Raw genomic sequence first — 20,020 nt, forward strand, 5'->3', positions numbered from 1 at the left:
AAGTATAGCAGTGATCAGGACAGTTTTAAATTAACGCACAATGTACTTTAAAAAAAAACACTTGCTCCAATCAGGATCACTATCTTTGTTTTAATTTTTTGTAGACAAATTGACCTACAGTACCGCTCAAAAGTAAGTTGACAGTCTTGACTTGATCCTCGAAACTTGATCCTTGTGTATCAATGTTTGACAGAGGCGGCGGAGCGTTTTGAAATGTGTGTGTGTGTGTGTGGGGGGGGGGGGGGGGGGGGGGGGGGGGGGGGGCATCATACTCCAAGCCAAGCACTCAAAGGCACATCCCCCTGCTCAAATAGTTTCCCAAAATGTCTTCAACTGCTGCCCGTGTGTCCCTAAGCTGTTCAGATGATCCTGCTTCATGGTGCTTTTTGGCCTGTCAAATACAATCTTAACAAGCTCTCCTGTAGTAACATTTTGGGGAAAGGAATTTGGTTGAAAGTTCTACCCCATATTATACCACCAAGCACGATCCTGTTAAAACGAATTGTGTCTTGACAAACCAATTTTTACTGAATTAGCGATAATTTCTGCACTGAAATTTATGTATTTTTCTTCTGAAATATAGATGTACATCAAGGCTGTGCTTTAGCGGTTCCCGGTCGCCTCAGGCGACTAACATTTGCTCTCAGGTGAACGAAAAATAAAACGGCCCTCTTTTTTGCCGTTCCACACTGTAGTATAGCAGGAGATGGACTGTAAAATTATGCTTTTTGCTGATTGATAATGTTATTTGCGGAAAAATTGCCTTCCGCACATTACGGAGTCAAATGTTTACGCTTGCTGGCGCTGTCAAGTTTGTTCCACATGATTTAACACCAGCTTGACCTTGCACGTGACAAACTGCACAAACTGTTCAAAATCTTGAGTTTTTTCCTTGAGATGATTTACTTTTCATTTATTTTGGTATATCAATAGTTTTCGTTTGTGCAGTGCGCTGGTGTTAACGTAAAATGAAATTCTTGGTATATGCAAATTTCTGCCTCTTCTGCTTCATCTGCAGATGTTTACATAGGAATAGCGATAACCTGCGATCAGGCGTTATTTTTCTCGCGGCGGAGGGGTCAACGGAAAAATGAAAGCCTGATACAATTACTTGTCGAGTCGTCTGTAAAAAGTCCAGAATCTGACTTTTTCTGATTGGTTGGAAAACAAAAGGCAACATTAGAACTCTATCCTGATTGGCTAATTGAGTTCAAGTCTAATTTCCGGTCCAAAAATATCGCACGTAGATGATTGTTATGATGGCGGGTGTCAAGCGGAATGAAGTAGAGAGCGAGTTCTTCTAGCTTTTAGATATCTTTCAAGAATTTTGTTCACAAAACATTTAAAGACGAACAAAGGGAGTGTATTCGACGAATAGTTTGTGAAAAGAAAGATGTTTTGGCGGTGCTTCCGACGGGATTCGGCAAGAGCGTGATCTATCACCAATGGTGTCAAAGATTATTACATCACACCACCAAAGACGCCAGACGATCGTGCCAGTGACGAAAACTACGACCTTAAAATGTCTGATCTGAGCCTCACACAAAATCAGCCTTTGCTGAAAACAAATTTTAAAAACCATCCGATCAGCTCGTTCAAAAAGGGTAATTCAAACACATGCTTGTGAGAGTAAAAATATAATTGGAAGGCGCTAATCATGCACGCGCTTATCTGATGGCATCGCCGACATTCTCGACGACGTTGACAGACTGATATTTTAATAAGAGGGCGGCAGACAACTTGACAAGTAATTGTATCAGGCTTTCCTTTTTTTCTCCTTCCCTCCGCCGCGAAAAAAAGAAAGCCTGATCGCAGGTTAGAATAGCGACGACTTGTTGCACTCTAAATCTTGATAAAATGTAATTGTCATTTAGCTTAAATCGAATTTATTTGTTTTTAGACTCATTGTGGTAAACTCAAACGAAAATGCTTAACGATACTATGATTTAGGAGATATTTACGTTACTATTAAAGGATTTTAGTCGGATGTATCACAAGTTTGTCAAAATGCAGTGGCCGCTAAAAATAGTAACAAACAACACTGCCGTGTGTGAAATTATTACCTTTGGTGAATTGCAAAAAATAAAAAATAAATATAAGATTGTTTGTAGTTTCATGAATTTCTGCAAGTTTAAATCAATCCGTTTCTTAATCAAATTGCATGACTTAGTATAGATTATCATTCAAACGGTGGTTCTCTAAGGCTACGTTTACACAGGACCGGTCCGGAACGGATCCGGTCCGATTTTCGGTCCGGATAGGCCTTCTGTTTACACGGGACCGTTCTGGAACCGGTCCGGAACGGATCCAATACTGGACCTGTTATTTTGCAGGTCCAGTTATGGATCCGTTCCGGACCGGTTCCGGAACGGCCCCGTGTAAACACCTGGATCGGTTCCAAATGGTTCCATGTAAACAGGTCCGGTTCGGTTCGGAACGGTTCCGAACCGGTCCCGTGTAAACGTAGCCTAAGCCTGACTGCCGAAAGAATAGGATTTCAACCTAATCAAATGTTCTTTCTTAAATTCTTGCAACGTTCTCAATTTTTTTAAACCCTCGACAAATTAACCGCTGAAACAAGAAACAAGTCATGAATTGTTTTAGCCTTAACTTGTCTGGCGTTCTTCTATGAAACTAGATAAAGTGAGGAATTTTGGCGCGAAAATTTTCAATGGGTTTCATATGACAGTATACCGGAATTCGCACTTTTTCTACTCACAAAGCCACTATATTGAGTGGAATATTAAATTATTCTATGAATCGGAAATGTCGTGTTTATTTTTTGCAAGAGAGACTAAGCAAGATGAGATGGAAGTAATGCATTAACCTGCCACTTGTTTAGGGTAAGACCATAATGTGATCGTTGGAAATAATTTAACGTATATATTGTGGCTTTAAAACAACCATCTCTTACAAACTCTCTGTATTAGCATTGATGTATTGACTAGGAGTGTTGTGTTACTGACAAAGTCAAAGTTGTTCATTGACAAGAAGCAACAAAGATATATTTTTAAAATAATCAACAAGAAAGCTTAATTGTATCTATGATTTAAATTCATTGTTTAAATTATTATTTACTTATTAAACCATGATAATATTAATAAATTAATTAATTGAATAATTAATTACTTTGGGCGACCAACCTGAAGGGCTGGGCACCCTACCTGGCAGAGTTGGGAGCCCGTCCCAGAAAATTTCCTCAGAGCACAGCCTTGTACATACATGTACAAGAAGCATCTCACCTTTCAATTTTTTCTGAAACTGTTGCACTGGATTTCCAAATCTGAAATTATCACCACTTAGCAAGGCACTAAAAAAAACAACATTAAAATATTTTATGTACAGTTGTAGTATATAGCATAATTTTTATAATAATTTTTAGCCTCCTGGCCCCGGTTGCTTGAAAGCTGGTGAAGTGAAGTGAATACTTTGTTTACCCTCGGATTGTAGAGTAGCTTTTAACATAGCTAATATCTCCGAGCATTTCAACAGTACAAAGGCACAATGGGCAAAGACCAGACCACAACACCGGGATAATGCTATCCACCGGATAAGTTGCTATCCGGTGGATAGTGTAGCATGTGTTGCTAACACTTATCCGCTGGATAGCGATTTATCCGGTGGATAGCGTTATCCAGCTTTCGAACAACCAGGGCCTGGATGCTAGTAATAGAACAGACTGTTCAACTAGCAGTGTTCTCCTCAGGATTTTTGGAAGGCAAGGGGTACTTTCTTCAAGCTTGCTCCCAGGGTCTCTTCCCACTCCCCTGAGCGACACATGAGGGAACAAGGAGAGACCCTGATAAGGAGGTTTATTCTGAATTTGATTTTCATCTGTAAGAACTGTCCTGTGGTATAAATAGAAAATTAATAAAGATTTCCAAACTTAGGCCAAGCTGGATCAAAACCTGATTTTTGGTGTTTTGAATTAACAGATGTTGAGAGCTCCGAATGAACTTCTTCCTGTCTTCTGTCTCTTTTCCAGAGAAAAAAATGAACTTATCTTACTTTGGGAAGCCTTTCTTTTCTTTTCTGGACACGCTGAGTCCACTGAGCTTGCCATTTTTGACACTCCTTTCACGAACGCGGGAATTTGGTTTAGTATTTCATGAATGACACCTTGAAGTGTCCTGGTGTTTTCGGGACAATTTAAAGATGGTTGCCGTTCAACAAAACGAATGCATCACAGGTTAGAGGATAAATCACTTCAATAATTATAACAATTGTGAGAAAACAGAGTAAACAAAATATGCCAGGCAATGTTTCATCAACTTTGTTAAGTGATTTCTCCTTTAGTTCTGGATAGGAATATAAAATACCCATTTCCAAAATTATCTCAAAAAAGCTTGCACTGGAATACATCTTAAGTTTTAAGCCAGGCGGCAACGATTTTTCAGCAAATCAAGCCAGGCCCCCGCCTGGCCTAAAATACCTTGGGGAACACTGACTAGCTACATTAATTAGTCATCAAGAAGGTACCCACTAATTGCAATAAAAGAAAAATTAAAGAAAAATGAAAACACGTACAGAATTGTACTAGTACGAGATGGAAAAGTCAAAATCTGCTATTATGATGTATCGATGACTGCTTTGAGAATTAATACACAGCCCAGGATGTAGAATGTTTGCCTAATTAATTCCTATTTGCCTTTTTCATTTTTTCTTTTTTCTACATGTATGTGAAACATTATTGCAATAAGGTGTACATGTATACAAAAGAATACAGTACTTTTCTTAAATCAGTGGACATAATTCACTGACTGAAACAGCAACCCTAAGTTCACTTTGTGCAGTGCAGTGATTGCACACTCACTGTTCAGTAAGTTTATAATGGTACATGTAACTGAACTAAGTGGACAGCAAATTATTTCCAAGGTCTGAAATCATACACATGATTTCAAAATAGTTTATACTTAAAAGTTCAATCCTCATTGTCCGGCGTGGCTCAATGATGCAAACCCTTTGTGTCTTCTGTGGTCATGATTGAGACTTCTCATTTTCTTTGGAGAAGAAATAAGGTGCAGTGAGTTGTGAGACTCCCTCGATTTTTCTCCTTTAAATGTCATTCAAGGGCACTCTGCATGATTTTAAGGGATTCCAGATTCTTTGTCTTTCAGCAAAGTAGTGTGCAATCACAGTTTATGAAACTTGCAAAGTACTGTTCATTACCTACTGGCACTCAGTAAAACAAACTAACCTGATGTTCTCTTCCTGAGCATGTGGGTAATCTGTAGGTAACACTGGAAGAAATTTCTACCAAACAAACAACAGGAAAAAATGTAAGAAAGTTAGGCTTATTGCAACACAACTACAACAAGAATTTCCTATGTTTTTCTTGAAGTTCTACAGACATAAAGACTTAATATACTTAAAACTTACTTTTTCCAAAAGTTACAATGTAATCAGCCAATAACGATTGAGAACTTTCATGAAACAGAAAGAGAAACTGTGTTTCCAGCAAAGTAAATGAATTAATTTTATTTTCTAATTAGAGTGCAACAGAACAAGAATGAACCAAATTCTGCAATCTGATTGGTTAAGAGAGGGGAGGGGAATTTTCTGATCTTGTCCATGGTCAGTGGAACAGATGCAGTTTGCATGACAAGCTCACCACACAAAATGATTTAACAAGACTTTCTGGTTGTGGACTGGTATCATGACAATTAAGGTTACTGTAGACCTTCAGGGGAGTCTTCCGGAAAATCGTTCATACGCGCGTTTCTTTTTACAAAACCTTGGAAAAGTATATATCACTGTAAAGCTAATAGAATGTAGAATCAAAAAAAATAATTATTTTAAAGATTTAGTCTAATGGTAAGCTTGTGCAAGCCTTAAACTGCAATACTGACGATGTTTGCTAAATTGAATTACCTGCTTTCATGTTCGCACGTACGACCAAACAAACTGGACAGTGTCAATCAGCAGGTAATGGACTACAAAAGTGTGTGAGGCTTTTTGGATATTCCTATTGGTTGCTGAGAAAATCTATTGTAAATTCGGCGATAAGAATATTTGCTGATCTTCGTCACATACATGTAAGAAGGTGTAAAACGCGTAATATTTGAAATATTAAAAAAGCCTCACACACTTTGGGGCGTTAATAACCAAGGAACATTTTGGCCAAGTTTCGTTAAAATCTGTTAAATCTACATACCCTATTAATTCGCTTGAACCAGTGGAATCCTCGCAAAAATATAGCCCGAGTTTTTTGCTCCTAAAGATTTGCAAGCTTATCACACCTCATCAAAGTGTTTGTCAACGTGGTCATGCTGCCGAACAATGAAACACAAGCTTGCGTCCCCAGAGACTTTCGCAATCAAATCATGGTCGAATTGATTTGAACGTGGCTCAAGAACCGTAAATTTGGCCCGAATATTTGGAGTACTAGCAGCTAGTTATGTGGAAAGTAAAGGCAACAAGAATGGATTAAATTCTAACACGGGAAAACAAAAGGAAAATAAAGTGCTAGCAAACGGGAAAGAACGGACCCGGATGAATTTGTTCGGTAAAGCTTTCCCTTGAGTGTTATTGTTTGATTTGTTCTTGAGCTCTAACTGAACATCAATTTGCTTCTGGCTTTCTTCTAATCTCCCTCTTTCATTTTCGTTTTCTTTAATGTGGTTTTCTTAAGAAGTTTCGTCCAAGTTGTGTTCTCTCTTTTCGACGAACTCATTTTACAGAATTTTGCATGAAAAGTCACTGATCGTTGTGGCCTAACCCATGCTAAACAGATGTAAATAAAACATTCAAATAGATCTGCGTAACTCGAGTCGCCGGATGAAGTTTGACGCGAAAAATGTACGGAGCACCCCATGTTTAATAAGGATTACAACACCTTTTGCTATTTATTAAACTTTTCTGAAAAGAAGTTTTTCAGATCTCGCGATCATTTAACAATTTTACATTACTATTTTTACCAAACTATAAATCAGTGTTTTATGTTTAGAATGAGCAAAGAAATTTTTTTCGCAAAATTTGGCCTCTGAAGGTCTACAGTAACCTTAATCATAAATGTTATCGAATTATTAGTATTAAGTACTATTTATTTAATTACTTACTTCTAAAGTTGTGCTATTTTCCTGTGTTATTATTTCCAACTCTGACTTATTCAGTTGGATAATAAATGATAGTTTAATGATAAGATCATTTAATATCACTAAGCTTATAATATTGTAGCAATACCTCCAGATGCTTCCTATCAGCAGGACTCAGAATATCTGCCCAAGTTTCCATGCTCACAACTTTGAAGAATATTTCCTCCTAAAATGGTTATAATAATTATCATAATCATCATCATCATCATCATTATAGGTGGTTTTCACTGTCATGCTGCGAAAAAATAAATCTAAAACTATTGAGTCAAAAAAATCAAGAATATTACGGGTTGTACAAAACTACTATGTAAACTACTTGTCCAAGTCTCAGGTCTGTGTGTTATTCCGTACTGGAGTTATCAGTCAAAATGTTTCACACAAATTTAGAGAGCATGGTATGGAATCACCATGTTGGAGCCCAACTGCTTGGGCTCCAACATGGCGGCCGGAAATCAATGAAAACATCTGGCATTAAATTCTGCTACAAAAACAAACTGTATAAAACAAACTTCCATCTCAATTCAAAACAAGAAAGCCTTGTTGAGAGCTAAGAGTCGTAAGAATAGTATAGTTGCTGCTTGATTGGGGGGACTCAAAGTGGGGACGCAATAAACACGTGTCGATTTTGAAAGGGTGAAAGATTTGAAACCTGCTTTCCTTTTTTATAAATCCTAAATTGCTCATGAAACTGACCCTATTTTCAAACGGAACTTTGACCGAAATCGTTCAAATTAGTTACGAAATGTGACGGTTAAAATTATATTCATCTAGGAAACTCTGGGGGTAGCGGACGGGGGGAAATAGAATCTGAATGTGAAACATTATAAATTTTAATCTTTGAAACAAACGCAAAATTAAAGAACAATCGATTGCGAAGCTCGCTGCTCAAACTTCGCGCTCGATCGCTAGCTATTTCTAGTAGCTCGCCGCCCGAACTACACGCTCGATCGCTCGCTTTTTTTGCGTTCGTTCCACGGATTTAAAAGAAAAAAGAGAGAATGCTCGCAGTCTATTAAGGTGGCCCGCAGGTATTTCTGGGAGCGAAGGTGCTCTTTTTTAAGTCAAAGTTTCAGCAAGGAAACGTAGGCCGATTTCTGTGATATTTGGCAATCGAAATAAGAAATGTCCAAATTTTAAAAAGCTTTTAATTTTAGAGCAAACAAAATAAACATTCGCGAGAAATAATCACTTTATGCAGAAAAAGTTATTTTTCGAAAAAATGCGATTATTTTCAAAACGCTAAGATAGATTTTTTTCTAATTATTGTCAATAAGTTCAAGTTATCCTAGGTTTCGTGTGAGCAAGTTTCAAATAAATCGGCTGGGTAGAAACTGCTCTACAGTTGACTGTTGAATTTTCGCATCAAAATATTGTTGTTGGGTATTTTCGCCAGCTATTGCAACAACGCTGAATTAATGCTAAGATCACTTCTGTCATTTGAAAGCTCAAAACCACCTAAAACACTGCTGAAAAATCTGAAACGATCGGAAACTCTCGGCAAAAGTTATAAACAAATGAAGTATAAGTTGTTTACGGTTCGTAAATTATAAACTAAGAAATATTCAATCTTTTTCCAATTAAAAAAAACCTACCGATTTTTTTTCTTTTATTTTTTAGTATGCAAAAATCCAACATATAAACAAACGCTCTTATCTAGTTTCGAGCGTGAAGTCCCGATGTAACTCGTCGAATTGGGCTCGTCAAGATAGCCACCTCTCGTCTTTCAGTTTAAAGCGCTTTGGAAACCCCTCACCAAACAGTAAATTATTCAAACCTGACGCATTCCCAAGAGTATTTCGTAATTCTAATGAAAATCCAGCTTTGCTTCCATTTGTGCATTTCTTTGTGCAATGAATGTCTTTGAGAGCAAAATACTCTTGGGAATGCGTCAGGTTTGAATAATTTACTGTTAGTTGAGGGGTTTCCAAAGCGCTTTGAACTGAAGGACGAGAGGTAGCTATCTTGAAGAGCCAAATTTGATGAGTTTTATCGAGACTTCACGCTCGAAACTAAATGATGGCGTTTGCTTATATGTTGGATTTTTGCATACTAAAAATTAAAAGAAAAAAAATCGATGGATTTTTTTTTAATTCGAAAAAGATTGAATTTTTCTAATTTGCAATTTTCGCACCGTAAACCACTTATGCTTCATTTGATTATAACTTTTGCGGAAAGTATCCGATCGTTTCAGATTTTTCAGCAACTTTTTAGGGGATATTGAGCTTTCAAATGACAGAAGTGATAGATTAAGCATTGCTGCAATGGCTGGCGAAAATATCCAACTACAATATTTTTATGCGAAAAATAAACAGTCAACTGTGCAGCAATTTGTACCCAGCCGATTTAGTTGAAACTTGCACACATGAAACCAAGGTTTACTTGAAGTAATTGACCTTAATTTGAAAAAAATCTATCTTCGCATTTTGAAAATATTCGCATTTTTTTCGAAAAATAGGTTTTTCATAAAGTGCTTATTTCTCGCAATTGTTTATATTTTGGGCTTTAAAAGGTAAAGCTTTATAAAATTTGAACATTTGTTATTATGACTACCAAAAATCAGAGAAATCGGTTACGGTTTTCATTCCCAAAATTCGATTTAAAAAATAGCACCTTCGCTCCCGGAATTACCCGCGGGCCACCTTAATCCCGTCCCGATTATCTGCCTTGGGCGGGAAGAGCAGTCATTTTCCCGTTCCTGACCAGCCCATGCACGGCCGCGAAACACTGGGACCAAGGACTATTTTGTCAACATGGCGGGTCAGTCGGCGGGTGAATCGTAGCGACAACGTTTGTGACAATAAATTTGGCTTTAGTTTCTAATGTAAGCTTTCGCTGGTTTTATCTCCGATTTTCTGTAGTTTACTTTGAATTGATACTCAATTAAAAGGCTCGGTTCGTCGAAAATCTGCGATTCAATGTTTGATTGTTTCGAAAGTCAGCTTATATGGCTGCCGCTACATCTACACTTATTGAGCACCGACCTTGCAAAGCTCGTACGTGTGATAGTTTTACAAGACGAGAGAACGTTTCTCTTGGACACGGCTAGGGTGTCATTTTGCACACTTGAATTGCGTGCTATTTGACACGCTGGCGTGCCATTTCGCACAGTACAGTGCTCGACACGGAACAATGTTCGATAAGACAAGAGCCTTTGTTTTTATCGTGCGATACTAACAAAAGAAAATTTTTAATTAGGCGTGCCTTCTGACACACTGCTCGGAAGCCGGCATGTCATTTTGCACACTGCCTATTGTTTAGCGTGCCATTTTGGCGTGCCCGTGCGTTCACCTTTTTCACTGTTTTCCCATGGAGGGTCACAATTTCAAAGACCTGTACCAATTTTTTATTCAGATGCAGAGCCTTTATATATCATTCTCCAGTTACCATATTTATTTGGCTATAAGCCGAGCGATTTTTTTCACCAAATCTTACAGAAAACTGGTCAAAACTTAACCAAATTGGGGGTTCGGCTTATAGCCGAGTATTTCCGCCAAAAAAAAATTCCATGATACACTGTACTAGAAAAGAGTTGAATTTGAATAAATTATTCATCTAAAGCCGAGCGATCATCGATAAAGAAAATTAACAAGCATTTGTAATTAATTCTTGTTCATTACCTTTTATTTAAGTGGCGGCTCCTAAAAAGCCATTTGGTTTAGTGAAGAAACGTTAAGAATGAAGTTATTATTTGTCTTTTCTTCGCTATTTACTAGTAGGCTGGAACTGCGGTCGTCCATCGGCTCGCTCTGGAATATTATTTTGTTGGCATGCGTGATTGTCTTTTGAACGGTCGAGATCATTCGAAATCTTGCATGTATTGAACAATTTCTTCGCAATCTCTTCCACAAGTAAATTTCTGCCTGAGACTGTTTCTTTTCCTTTGGCTTTTTAAAAGTTTTATACAGAATCAACCGCTAACGTGACACTTCAAGAGAAGAAAGAAAGAATCGATTGTTTTGTCTTGCTTTGGCGACGTCAGAAACTGACCAATCAGAAAAAACTCGCACTTCGCACTTCGCGCTTCGACCCGCAAAATAAACCGCCTGTTCTGCAGGCTATATTTTTGTTCAAAACTACAACCTTTTAATACCACGACTTCTCTGCTAAAAGAAACCACTTTAGAAGAGTTTGATTGGATTCAGAATACTCAACAAATACCAGCAACAGCACGGCATTACATGTTGATAACATCTAAAGTTGATCCACTTGATCTGCTCCGCTTGACTTGCGAAATATTTTGCAACGAACTGAACAGTATTTATCCCATATTCTCTGACGATTTTGCAGTTGTTTTGAATGGTCTCTACCTCAGCAACAACTTTCTTCGGAAGGTTAAGTTGTTTGAAAACTAGTAGCTTTTGGTATGATGATCGATAACCACTTAATTCTGCAGAAGAATGCGTGATTGTTTGAGATGGGATTCTAAACTGGGTCTCGGCTTATAGCCGAGTGTTTCAGTTTTTTTTTGTCAGACTCGAACTGGTTCTGAAAACCGAAAGTTTAGGGTCTCAGCTTATAGCCGAATAAATACGGTACTTTACACTATTATCACACTATTACAATTCTTAATGAAAACCTTGTAAATAAATGTAAATTCTGGCCCGCTAAAGCATATTTTTCTTTCATAGCATGAAATGTCGATATTTTCTTCAGTTCAAATGCTTCAAAATCGAATATTTAGACATAATAATTAGACATAGACATAATTTATTTATACACGAAGAGCTTAGGAGCCGTAGCTCGTTAAAACGCTCTCGTGAAATGAAAAGGTTAAAAAATTACAAATAAAAGACGGTTAAAAAGGTCAAAAGTGTATATGTACAAAATTGTGATTATGACATGAATAAATAGAAATCTACATAAATATCATTCTAGTTAAATATCATTCTGATTTCACACTAAACATTCTTTGTAAAGACCAAAGTATATGACAATTTCCCATTTGTAACTGATTTGTAGCTTCTAAACATTGCATGATAAGCAGCATGACCGAGTGCAGGTTTGGGACAGGTCACGAAGAATGTTTATAAAGGGTTATCTCCTGTCCTCCTGACTAAAGGGCTGTTATCTTTTTAGCAAAGTTGTAAACACTCTTGTATTCATATATAGAAACTATCTCCCCTCCCCCTGACCAACTAACTCATTGTAATTTTTCTAATGTATTTAAACCATTGTAATTAGGATTACCTACTTTTTATTCTTGCTGTATTTTACGTGCTTTAGTGTTTGTACTATATACATTATTTGTTTCTTTTTTGTGTTTGCAAGTGATCAATCAGTGCTCGACACTAACTTTTTTGGATACTAGGCAATTGGCTAGTAGGTACAAATAATCACTAGCCCACTGTAAAATAACAGAACAGTCAAGATGGCTGACAAGTGAAATGTGTTTATTCCTCGTGCTTCGTCATGTGACATACAGCAGCACATAATGACTAGCTAGGGAGGGTAGAGTCTTATTTGACACATTTATATCACATCCTTCCCTTTAAATGAAAGAAATATAACTGTTGTAAATAAAAATAGTTACAAAATGAAAAAACAATAAAGAAAATACGAAAAAGAAAATAATGTCACTGTCCTTGGCTTAAAGTAAAATAAATGAACAACTAAACAGAGTCTTTCCTATCTCAGACCAGTCTATAGATCAAGCCAATTGGGTTTTACTACTGGTCTGCCACTGCGGGTGACATATGGACCTGCACTGTTCTCCTTTGTTGGTTCTGGATGCGGCTCAGGGGATGTAATATCTGGCGGTGCAGGTGCAATTGTGGTTTGGTCTGGTTCCTCTCTGGGTAGCTCCTTATTCTGGACTACAGTATGGTCTGCTGCCAAAGATAGTTCTGCATCCGAGCTAGCATGTCCTGGAGCTGGGCAAACTCTTAAATGCTGCCTGTTGCGGCGATACTTCCTGCCATTTTCACCTTGAACTACATAGGATTTTGGTGTGTGGTGATGTTGGACTACAGTAGCTGGCTTTCATTCCTTGGCAGCTGTCCAAGGCTGCATGCGCACTTTGGTTCCGGGCTGAAGTTCCTTCAGGTCCTTGCTTGCGTGACGGTCATGGTACTTTTTCTGAATTTCTTTGGTCTTCTCTAGATACCTGGAGACTTTGTACTGGTCGTTGCTTGCAGGCTGGAGTAAACTTTCTTTCATGGGCAACTTATTCCTCAGCCGACGACCCATGAGTAGTTGTGCTGGAGACAGCTCAATGTCTGGTAATGGTGTTGTTCGATAATCCAACAAAGCCAGATGCTTGTCATCATTCTTTTTATCCACAACTTCTTAACAGTTTGAACTGCTCTCTCTACTTCCCCATTAGCCTGTGGGTAATGCGGTGAGGTGGTAGTATGCTTAAAGCCATAATCTTTGGCAAAATCCTGGAACTCCATACTGCTGAACTGGGAGCCATTATCCGAGACAACTTCTGCTGGGATCCCATGGACTCCAAACTGCCTTTTCAACTCCTCTATCACAGCACCACTTCTTAAAGATTCCAGTTTTGCAACTTCAAGGAATTTGCTACGGTAGCACACAGAAAGTAAATAATGTTCTCCATGAAATTCAAATAGGTCGGTTCCTATCTTCTTCCAAGGAAGTGATGGTGGCACGGAGGGCTTTAATGGTTCTGAGGGCTGTTTCTTGGCATAGTCAGCACACACACTACAATTGGTGACCATTTGCTCAATTTCCACTGACATTCCCGGCCAAAATAGTACTTCTCTGGCTCGCTGTCTGCATTTGGCTATTCCAAGATGACTCTTGTGGATGTGGCGGAGCATTTCAGGTCTTAGTACCTTTGGTACAATAAGGCGTGTCCCTTTGAAAAGCAGTCCGTCTGCTGCGGCAAGTTCATCTCGGAATGTCCAGTAGGGTCTTACCTCTGTGGGGACTTCGGTTTTCGTGTCTGGCCATCCATTTTTCACCATGGTAAGAACTGACAGTAGCTCTGGGTCTCTCTTGGTCTCATTCTGGAACTCTTCACATCTTTCATCCGAGACTGACAGAACCACATTTATTTCTTGGAATTCTTCATAAGCTTTGCAGTCATAATCCTGCACAGATGCTCGACTCAAGGTGTCGGCCAGGACTTGTCTACAACCAGGGATGTATCGTATCTCCACATCATACCCACGCACATTGAGGATCATTTTCTGAAGTCTCAGCGGTACTTGTGACAATGGTTTGGAACTTATCGCCTGCAGTGGCTTGTGATCCGTCTCAACTACCACACTTCTGCCATAGATGTACTGATGGAACTTGCGACAGGCAAAGACAACTGCTAACATTTCAGATTCAATTGGTGCATACCTCGTTTCTGTGTCAGTTAGTGCACGGGATGCATAACACACGGGTTTGTTGTCTTGTAACAACACTGCTCCAAGCCCCTTTCCGCTTGCATCACACTGAATGGTCACTGGCTTTGTGACATCGTAATATTGTAGCACCGGAGCTTGTGACACAAGTTCCTTGATCTTCTTAAAGCTCTCTTTCTGCGGATGATCCCAGTGGAACAATACATCTGACTTCTCGAGCTCTCTCAAAGGAGCATCCACGGTGGATAACCCGGGTAGATACCGGCTCAGAAACTGTATAAAGCCAAAAAGCCGTTTCACATCTTCCTTGCTTTCTGGTTCTGGCATTTCCTGGATTGCTTTTATCTTCTGGGGATCAATCTTCAGGCCCTCTGCAGTAAGGAGATGTCCTACATATGGTACTTCTTTCTGACGAATCTTGCATTTCTCTTTGTTGAGCTTTAAACCCTTTTTTGATGCTCTTTCTAGAAATTTCTGTAATCGCTCATCGTGTGTAGACTCATCTCCGGCGATGATCACATCATCCATAATGACTTCGACACCATCCAGGTCTTCGACCATTTGGTCCATGGTCCTTTGGAAGATCTCTGGGGCACATTTCACACCAAAGGGTAGTCTTGTGAACCTGTAGCGACCAATTGGGGTGTTAAAGGTACAAAGACATGAAGACTCTTCATCTAACTTCAACTGCCAAAAGCCACTTTTTGCACCTAGAATGCTGAAAGTATTGGCACCTTGAAGGCGGGTGGCTACTTCATTAACGGTCTTCATTGGGTAGTGGGACCTCTTCATGGCAGCATTTAGATCTCTAGGATCAATACACAGTCTCACTGCACCGTTGGGCTTCTGAACTACAACAAGCGAGTTGACCCATTCAGGTGGTTCCTCTTGTCGCACAATAACTCCCAGCTTTTCCATCCTTTTTAGTTCTTCAATAACTTTCTCTCTCTGAGGCACTGGAACCTTTCTCGGAGCATGTACAACAGGGGTAGCACCTTCAGCCAGCTGGATGTGATACATGCCAGGCAAGCATCCTAAACCTTTGAACAATTCTGGGTAGTCATCTAACTCCACTCTCCTCTCTGGTGGTTTTGGGGTGGTCAAGTGATAAACTCTCTTCAGCAGGCCAAGATTGACGCAGGTGTTTCCACTAAGGACTGACTCCACTTCAGGGTCCACAATAAAGAACTTGACATCTACGACCCTATCCTTGTATCTTGTGTTTAACACCACTTCTCCACAAGGTTTCAGCTTGTGTTTGGAAAAGGAGATTAACACAGTGTTTGTTTTCTTCAGACGTGGAGGGGGTTTAAACTTAAGGCTGTTGAAAGTCTTCAGTGACATGACATTGGCTTTTGCACCGCTATCCAGCTGGAAGCGAACTCGAGTACCCTCTACTTCAACTTCTTCGTAAAATTGCTCATCTTCAGTAACACAGCTTGACTCAACCGAGTACACAAACAGAGATGGATCCTCTTCGCTTTCTTCTTGGTCCGAGTCCTCTTCCGTTTCTTGCTCAGAATCCACTGCTTCTTGTAGCTTGTGCACTTGTTTTCTCATACAGAATTTTGCATAATGATTCATCTTCTTGCAATATCCGCACTGCTGTCCCATTGCTGGACATTTCTTGTGAGCTTTGTCATAACCACAACGTCCGCATTTATCTGTCGGTTTCCTGGGTTTCGATTCACAGTCCTTCGTGTCATCGATCTCCTCTGTAGGTGGCTTCCTTTTGTTTTTGTCGGAGCGCTGTCGACGATTCCACGGTGTCGACGATTCCACGTGTGGGTCGCAAGCGCTCTGGTTTAAATTACTCAAGCTATGGAAACTATAGATCCTGATGAAGGTTTCTGGGAGAAAAACTTCCCAAGTTATAGAGTTGTAGTTGATTTATTTTTCCACGAATCTTACTAGTCTATGGGCTAGTAGGAAAGTACTTTTACTAGCCAAGCATGAAATTTTACTAGTCCCGGGGTAGTGTACTAGCGTTAGTGTCGAGCACTGTCAATAAAAAAAAATAATTATAATAAAAAAAAAAACAACAACAACAAAAAATAAAAAAAATGAACAACATGCAGAGCAAGAACTGTGCAACACACTTAATAACATTGTCAATGAACAACTGAAGAGGACATAAACAGAACTAGTTTTGTAGTCACAAAGTAAATGATGGTTTTTCTAACTAAGATGACGTAAAGTAATACGTTTAGACCTATACAAAACATGGACCTGGGTCCATGGACCACCCCTGCAGGTCCGGTCTATGGACCACCCCTAATTTTCACAAGGAAATCAAATGTAAGATGAGGAACAGGGTATAAATTGCTGGCATATACTAAAACCCAAAACAATGAAATGAAAACACCAAAAAGAAATGACCAAAACCAAGCAAAACCACCAAAATGACCAAATTTTTAAGTGAAATTGAGGTACATAGTACCATTAGAGTCTTGCATGATGCATGTATAACATTAAACCCATTTCCAGTCTGACATGGGCAGAACAAGAATATCCTACAAGGGAGAAGGTGCATTCCATGCATGTTTGCTTTCTGAGGCCACGGAATTTTCCTGCCATGTCAATATTTTTCCCGCCATGTCAAAAGTTTCTTTTTTTAGTAAATGCTGAAAAATGCGATCATCAGATTTAAACAAAACAGATGCTGTTTGCACTGACAGTTGTGCTTATTTTTAAACTTTTTGTTTGTTTTTCTTAGTGATAAAAGCGATCACGCGAGATGCCCACCATTCTAGTCATATTAGTACAGCAATAGGGGGGGAAAAGCATGTCTTAAACAGGATTGTGCCGTACAGAACTGTAGGTATGTCGACAGACAATATGTCAGGAAAACCTTTTTTTTTTGCCGTTTCCATTTTTGATTAGATCCGATTCTAAAGATGTAATAGACCGTAGTAGTCGAACCACATGTTTGCCTTTACTTTGGTGTCTTTAGTTGACTAGCTACATGTAGCTTGCCTTGGGCAAGTTAGAATTTGTGCTGATTAAACTAGTGACTTTGTTGACCGTTTTTAGATATTTAAGAACTATCTGTGACAGATAAATGCTTAATGAATCAAAGTGCAATACAGCGTTTTCCCACAGCTAAGTATCTGTCTGTATTCTTTTTCTACTGTTATCGGAGTCCTATAACTGTTCAGCGGCTACATGCTGGAGTGTACTTTGAATTTAAGTCAAGCCTACTTTCGGCTGCTTGGAAAAATCGCTTTTGTTAAGGTGTCGGAAACAAGTTGCGTGACAATTATAAGTACAAACATTATCCTTCTGTCAGAAATAGCAACGATCAATAATTAGTATGAATCAAAATGGATGCTTAATTACCGTGATAGTGATCGGAATGGATGCCATTAAGGCATCGATTTCAAAACATTGTTTTCAAGCATGTAATCTTATATATATTTTTTAGTTGGATTTTGAGCCTTTCGCGTGAGAATCTTTTGTAGTTGGAATAAACCTTTGTTTTTATCTTTAACTGTGAAATCGTCAAGTTCAGCGCAAGCATTCACGACAAAGGTTTCTGAATTGACAAGTGAATCAAGAGTTTCGTATATCATGTTGTGAATGTCACAACTTTTATCGAGCGACAAAAGTAGCTTTAGTTTTAGTTCAAATTTTAGGGGTGAGGAGTCAAAAATATGTTTCTTTATGTTAGATGCCCGCTTTATAATTTTCGATATCTTTACAAGCAATAAATAGATGTAAAAAGCGATCTATTTTTAAATAAATTAAATTCTGAAAAGAGTCACAAGACACTAAGCCCAGAGGGCTTTTGATTGGTTTTGGGTATGGTGCAATTACCAAATGACGCAAAACAACGGGTACCCAAACTTTAGCACAAAAAGGTTACCATTGTTGGCGGCTACTAATTTTAGCGATTTTAGCGAGTTTGGCAAACATCCCTAAATTTAGAACTTGCTAAAATTTATACCCCGAGTGGGGGATAGGGCCGGAGATTATAGTATACACGGTACAAATAAACCACCTTACTGCATGGACCATATAACAAGTCAAGTGCTTAGTGATTAATGTGTAAAATTTATGTAACAAAACGCAGCTACACGATGTACTGTACCTTTCTTATGCACCTATCAATGTTAAGCCACTGGGGGGAGGGGGGAGAGGCTGCACATAGGCTGGGGACTTTTGACCGTTTTAGTGGGAATTGTTACAGAATTTTATTGAAGTCTAGCGATTTATTTGACAATCCACAAATGCCCTGCGGTGAGGCATTTGAACAGAACAACTTTATTAAAGTTCAAATGCCTGGGCTATATAATGCCTGGCCTCCCCCCTCTGCGGCCAATCATTGATAGGTGCATTAGTTAACGAATGTTCCTGTCCTATTCAGTAAATAAAAACAATAAATCCAAGTTTGTTGTAAGTCGAAAACAATTATAAGAAATACCTGTTCAATTAACTCTAACGGGAGAGCAATCTCTGTGCCACGAAAGTTACAAACTTCCATTCCTTTCAGGTCGCTTTCTTCAAGACTGGAAGCCTCCATCACAAGTTTCTGTTTCTCCCTTCGCTTTAGGGTTATTGATGAAGAACTCACGAAAGAAAATTGTTGATCCTTTCCCTTAAATGTTCTCAGTTTCAAGAAATATTATTGTCCAGGAGGTTCGTTCTCTCCTCAAACTCAAAACGCGAGACCCACATAGCAAAACACTTCATGTAATTGATCACAGAGAAGACAATGCGTAATTGCTTAGTCCGCATGTAAGGCCCCGTCAAATGTCCTGAGAACGCACCATAAAATTGAGACTCCCGGAGATTTTTGAAAAAACCGTATTTTTTGGACGTTTTTGACATTTTCTCGTCATTTTGTGAGCTAATTAAGCTCCAAACTACTCAAAACGTCACTTGCAACCTGGAAGCATGCCTTTTCTTTTCACAATCATCCCAATCTCGTTCTCAATCTCGAGCCCAGAGTCCATCTAGTCGGTCAGAGGTATGGGATGGACTCTGGGAAACTGGAATCGATCAGATCAATGATTTCAGGAAGAACCTCGGAAGAACCTTGGTCTTCCGTTTTTTATTGCGCATGCTCATAGTTCTAAGCGGAAGTAAATTTCCCAGAACGGAAGTAAATCGAGAAAGTTGAACTACAGTATTACTGGTGTCCTGCAGTTAACAAAAGAGAGAGTTAACAAAAATGCGTCTGGTGTTTTGATTTCCTTTAGTCTCTTTCTTGAGCATTCTGCTATGTTTGTTTTAAATCAAAGGTGTTGTTAGCCTTCCAGGATTCCGTCCATGAAGACTGCGTGCGTGTGTTCGTTGTTGTTTTGCCGAGGACAGCTAAGAAATTTACATAATACACAGCGCTATTGTTCTGTTCATAAAAAAATTTTGTTTGGCGACTTTCGCATACTTTTGTTTGGCGACTTTTGTATATTGGAAAGGCTTCTCGCTAACAGCGCATCTTTTCAGGATAGGTTGCATGTTTTCGAGCAAACAATTTTTTCCTCGTTGAATGGCGGTGATATTAATAAAGACGTTGAAGGCCACACGCACACAGGTCAACGCTATTCAAAAGGCGTAATTAGCATTCCCCAATATAGTAATTAGCACCAACTCTAGTGTCTTGATGTA

The 20,020-nt window shown here is 38.9% G+C and overlaps 1 protein-coding gene across 3 annotated transcripts in view; it reads right to left on the minus strand.

Moving 5' to 3' along the window:
- The window catches only part of LOC144662709 (nuclear factor related to kappa-B-binding protein-like), an 82,027-nt gene extending 62,734 nt beyond the window's left edge, over positions 1-19,293 (minus strand). Inside the window, exons 1-4 of one of the 3 annotated variants that reach the window (XM_078523580.1) lie at positions 18,834-19,293; positions 7,183-7,260; positions 5,198-5,253; positions 3,243-3,310 (exon numbers count right to left, since the gene is read on the minus strand). In XM_078523580.1, the coding sequence (XP_078379706.1) occupies positions 3,243-3,310; positions 5,198-5,253; positions 7,183-7,260; positions 18,834-18,932 (301 nt within the window). In that variant the 5' untranslated portion in view covers positions 18,933-19,293. The remainder of the gene's footprint in view (positions 1-3,242; positions 3,311-5,197; positions 5,254-7,182; positions 7,261-18,833) is intronic. The other 2 variants (XM_078523579.1, XM_078523581.1) reach the window with 2 other exon arrangements.
- Positions 19,294-20,020: the final 727 nt, after the last annotated feature.

The sequence above is a fragment of the Oculina patagonica genome, chromosome 8 (assembly GCF_052425735.1).
Source record: "Oculina patagonica isolate OP01 chromosome 8, crgOcupat, whole genome shotgun sequence".
Classification (NCBI taxonomy): domain Eukaryota; kingdom Metazoa; phylum Cnidaria; class Anthozoa; order Scleractinia; family Oculinidae; genus Oculina; species Oculina patagonica.